This window comes from Cebus imitator, unplaced genomic scaffold (assembly GCF_001604975.1).
Source record: "Cebus imitator isolate Cc_AM_T3 unplaced genomic scaffold, Cebus_imitator-1.0 Scaffold129, whole genome shotgun sequence".
In the NCBI taxonomy this organism is placed as follows: domain Eukaryota; kingdom Metazoa; phylum Chordata; class Mammalia; order Primates; family Cebidae; genus Cebus; species Cebus imitator.
The window spans coordinates 5,869,867-5,875,145 of NW_016107444.1; the positions used below are offsets into that span (position 1 = coordinate 5,869,867).

Sequence of the window (5,279 nt, forward strand, 5' to 3'; positions counted from 1 at the left end):
CTTTCTTTGCCATTGGTATTAAAGATGCTTTTGGTGTTTTTTTTTTTTTTTTGAGAAGAAGTCTTGCTCTGTTGCCCAGGCTGGAGTGCAGTGGTGCGACCTCTCACTGCAGCCTCTGCCTCCCCTCCTGGGTTCAAGCAGTTTTCCTGCCTCAGCCTCCCAAGTAGCTGGTATTACAGGTGTGCGCCACCATATCCAGCTAATTTTTGTATTTTTGGTAGAGACTGGATTTTACCAGGTTGATCAGGCTGGTCTCAAATTCCTGACCCCGTGATCTGCCCGCATCAGCCTCTCAAAGTGCTGGGACTACAGGTGTGAGCCACCGAGCCCAACCTGATGCTTTCTTTTTAACAGGAACAGAAATGCTAACTGGAATGTATTCTTTCTAACAAAGCATTTCTAACTTTCTAAAATGTAGTCTTTCATTTTTCTTTATCTTTTTTCAGCTTGTTCCCAAATATATACTTGGGCCATTTAAATAAATGGCAAAGAAAAAGAAAAAAATGCTTTAGTTGTTGTTGGTCTTTTTTCTTTTTCTTTTTCTTTTTTTTTGGGATGGAGTTTTGATCTTATTTCCCAGGCTGGAGTACAATGGTTTGATCTCGGATCACTGCAGCCTCCGCTTCCCGGGTCCTCCCAGGTTCAAGCAGTTTTCCTGCCTCAGCCTCCTGAGTAGCTGGGAGTACAGGCATGTGCCACAACGCCCAGCTAATTTTGTGTTTTTAGTAGAGACAGGGTTTCTCCATGTTGGTCAGGCTGTTCTCAACTCCCGACCTCAGGTGTTCCGCCTGCCTGGCCTCCCAAAGTGCTGGCATTGCAAGTGAGCCACTGTGCCCAGCCTAGTTTTTGTTTTATTATGAAGGATGATTACTCTTTAATGCTGCCACATTCTTTCCTAGCTTTGTGTATTTTACATTAAGAATGTGTACATTTTTTCTAGCTCTGTGTATTTCACAATGCAAAAGTAACCAGTAAGTTTAAGAAAAGAAAGTCATTCATTCCGAAAGGGAAAAATACTGTTAATTTACTTGGGAATTTTAATATGAGCTGAATTTAAGAGGTTGTCTTTTTTTTTCTTTTAACGTTTTTCCTGTCTTTTTACTGTTTCAGGTGCAAGTGAAAGTGTAGGGAAACACATGCTTGAAGCGTGCAACAATAACCTGGAAATGGCGGTCACTATGTTTCTGGACGGTGGAGGGATCGCTGAAGAGCCCAGCACCAGCTCAGCAAGCGTCTCTGCCGTCAGACCACACACCGAGTATGAATTTATTACGTGTCGGCAGGAGCTGTCTGTTGCCTAAATTAAGTAGTTGCATTTTAATCAGAGCTAGTTCCGTTCTCTGGTTTTGAAATAAATGAAAGGCCGAAAGCCTCTGAAAGTATCAGGTGGAAATTTTTGTAGTTACATAGTTTAAATTCTTTAGAGTACTGTCTTGCCTTATTTAATCCTCAAAGGAACCATATAGGCTCTGTGAAGTCGGGGAGGTGGGGTTGGTGGGAGTGTGTGGTGCTGTTCTAGGATTGGCCTATGGCAGCAGCAAACAAACACACACGTTATTGGATGGCATTATCGACATTTTACCAGTAAGGAAGCAGAGGCATAGCCATTTCCCTAAGTACACAGCAATGAAAGCAGTAAAGCCCAATAAAGCTCAGATTTCCCAATTTTAGATTTTTCTACATTGTCACAAATGTTTTGAGTTGCCATGAAAAATGCTTGAAGATAATTCTAGTCCTTTATTCCTTAGTTAAATGTAGTTAATCCATAGAAGCATCTTCAGCATATTTGAAACTGTAGTATATAGAAAATAGTAATAAGCAGCGAAGAGACTTGGTGTCTTGGCCATTAATAATTTATACCCATGAGAGTTTGAAGTAAATAACTGTTGGGCAAAACTCCAGCAGTCTTTGGAAAACATGAGATATGCACCTTGCTCAAGGGAAAGCCATTAATTTTTGAAACAAAAATTTTTAAAGGTCCTCAAGATGCTCATAACTTTTTATAAGTCTCATTGTTTACAACATGAGATATTAAACAAGAGGAATCCTTTTAAATAGGAATAGGCAAAAGACCAGGATTTTAGTTCTACTAAATTAGAGATAAATTTAAAAAGCCAGATCACATGCAGACATAATTGTTTCTTTCATTAATCTAGTTCCAGATACCAGCATAATTGTTTTCTCATGAAGTACGAACTTTAGAGATCATTATTAATACCTTATAAAGTTTTTTCTGGCCAGGCGCAGTGGCTCATGCATGTAATCCCAGCACTTTGGGTGTCCAAGACGGGCGGATCACCTGAGGTTAGGAGTTCAAGACCAGCTGGCCAACATGATGAAACCTCGTCTCTTCTAAAAATACAAAAATTAGCTGGGTGTGTTGGTGCCAACCTATAATCCCAGCTACTCGGGAGGCTGAGGCATAAGAATTGCCTGAGCCCAGGAAGGGGAGGTTGTACTGACCAGAGGTCATGCCGCTGCACTCCAGCCTAGGTGACACAGGAAGAAAGACTCTGTCTCAAAAAATAAATAAATAAAAATACTATTGTATAGTTTTCTTCTGTTAATGTTGGCCATGTATTTCACTCCCAGTATAGCTCAAACTTTTAATAGAAATCAGTATGAATCTAATATTAAAAAAAAAAAAAAAAAAAAAAAAAATAAAAAAAATGCTCTTAAAAAAGGACTCCCACATGCATTAGCATACATTAGCATATCTGATCATATTAAAAAAAAAAAAAAAAAAAAAAGTCCGGGCACAGTGCCTCCTGCCTGTAATTCTAGTACTTTGGGGAGGCCAAGGCAGGAGAATGTGTTGAGCCCAGGTGTTTGAGACCAGCTTGGGCAATATAGCAAAACCCCGTTCTCTACAAAAAACATACAAAATCTCAGTCGAGTGTGGTGGTGTGGGGCTGTAGTCCCAACGACTTGGGAGGCTGAGGTGGGAGTATCACCTGAGCCTGGGAGGTGGAGTTTGCAGTGAACCATGATTGTGCCACTGCACTCTAGCCTGGGTGACACCGACTGAGACCTCCTGTCTCAAATAAAACAAAAAAAACACCTAATAAAGAAACTTGAATAGCAAATATTCATGGTTGATTTGGGAGAGCATATCTGGCCTCATTGTATAACACATGCGTTCTCAATTGTGTTTAACAACAGTTTTTTGTTTTGTTTTGTTTTGTTTTGAGACAGAGTCTCACTCTGTCGCCAGGCTGGAGTGCAGTGGCGTGATCTCGGCTCACTGCAACCTCCAACTCCTGGATTCAAGCAGTTTTCCTGCCTCAGCCTCCCAGGTAGCTAGGACTCCAGGTACATGCCACCATGCCCAGCTACTTTTTTTTGTATTTTTAGTAGAGACAGGGTTTCACCGTGTTGGCCAGGATGGTCTCAATCTCTTGACCTCATGATCCACCCGCCTCGGCCTCCCAAAGTGCTGGGATTACAGGCGTGAGCCACTGTGGCCGGCCAACAGTAGTTTTGATAAATGAATACCCTTTCCTACTGAATTACCCTGTAACTTGGCTTAGATGGTATGTATTGCTAATTGATTAACATTTGATAATGGCTTCTAATTCCTAAAGTGTAATTTTCTTTATTTACTTTACTTTTTTCTGCTCCATCATTCCACTCTTGGTAGCTGACAGTCTTGGTACTGATACCGTCAGATAATGTAGTAATCAAGTCTTTTCATGTAAGGACAACTGTACTACTTAATTCACCCCTGTCATTGATGTATTTCATCAGATTAAAGTTTGTTTGTAGAACAACGGAATTGTCTGATGAGACAATTATATATAATAATAACAAAAAACTGTGGTATAACAATAATGGAAAGTTTCGTTTAGGTAAAAATGTCTTTTAAGTTCTTAGTTTTCTTTTTTTTTTTTTTTTTTTTAATTGAGACAGAATTTCACCATGTTGGTCAGGATGGTCTTGATCTCTTGACCTCGTGATTCGCCCGCCTCTGCCTCCTAAAGTGCTGGGATTACAGGCGTGAGCCACTGCACCCGACCTAAGTTCTTAGTTTTCTTAAGATAATTTTCTTAAGATAATTAATAGGCCTTTTTCTTTTTCTTTCTTTTTTTTTTTTTTTTCTTTTGGAGACAGAGTCTTGCTTTGTTGCCCAGGCTGGAGTGCAATAGCGTAGTCTTGGCTTACTGCAACCTCCACCTCCCGGGTTCAAGTGATTCTCCTGCCTCAGCCTCCTGAGTAGCTGAGATTACAGGCGTCCACCACCATGCCTGCCTATTTTTTGTATTTTTAGTAAAGATGGGGTTTCACCACATTGGCCAGGCTTGTCTCGAACTCCTGACCTTGTGATCTGCCCACCTTGACCTCCCAAAGTGCTGGGATTACAGGCGTGAGCCTCTGCTCCTGGACTCTCTCTTTTTTTAAACACAGTCTTGCTCTGTCACTCAGGCCGGAGTATAGGGGTGTGATCTCTGTGAACTGCTGTTAGTTCACTGCAACTTCTGCCTCCCAGGTTCACGCAACCTCAGCCCCTCAAGTAGCTGGGACTATAGGTGCATGCTACCATGCCTGGCTAATTTTTGTATTTTTTATAAAGATGGGGTTTTGCCATGTTCCCTAGGCTGGACTTGAACTCCTGAGCTCAAAAAGTCCAACTGCCTTGGCCTCTCAAAATGCTAGGATTGCATTCTGCCTGTCCAGCCTATTTCCTTTGGTTGAAAGGATTGACAGAGCTTCCTCTTATGGATGTATTGTCTCTGTCTTCAAATTATTGAAATTTTACATGTGAGCAGTAGGAAAGGGTGCTTAACAAAATTTTGAATTGCCATTTTATTCTTTAGTCACTTGGTTTATTGGAGGTTTCTTTTCTCTAACTGGTGGTTCTTTGATTACAGGATGTTAGTATTGTTGATAAATGAGTATTCCTACTTCATTTCATAAAGGATGTTTTGGAGTTCCAACTCTCAAATATCAAAAACAAGGTCTTAAGCTTAGTTACTAGTGTTCAGAACACCTGAATGAAAATCATTAGGCCTAACATAAATTTATATGGAACTTACATGCTTATATAATAATATTTATCATAAGCGAGAAGATATGAATTAGAAAGTTACTATTTGCTGTGAAAATTAATCAGCAAAGTTCAATACTCGATTTACAGCTATAAAATAAACTAATATGGCCAGGCATGGTGGCTCACGCCTATAATCCAAGCACTTTGGAGGCCAGGGCAGGTGGATCACCTGAGGTCAGGAGTTCAAGTCCAGCCTGACCAACATGGTGAAAGCCCATCTTTATTTAAAAAA

General features: G+C 40.5%; 1 protein-coding gene across 1 annotated transcript in view; it reads left to right on the plus strand.

Moving 5' to 3' along the window:
• The window catches only part of UBXN7 (UBX domain protein 7), a 78,485-nt gene that overhangs the window by 27,146 nt on the left and 46,060 nt on the right, over window positions 1–5,279 (plus strand). The window contains exon 2 of the mRNA XM_017540707.2: window positions 1,111–1,258. Coding sequence (XP_017396196.1) covers window positions 1,111–1,258 — 148 coding nt within the window. The remainder of the gene's footprint in view (window positions 1–1,110; window positions 1,259–5,279) is intronic.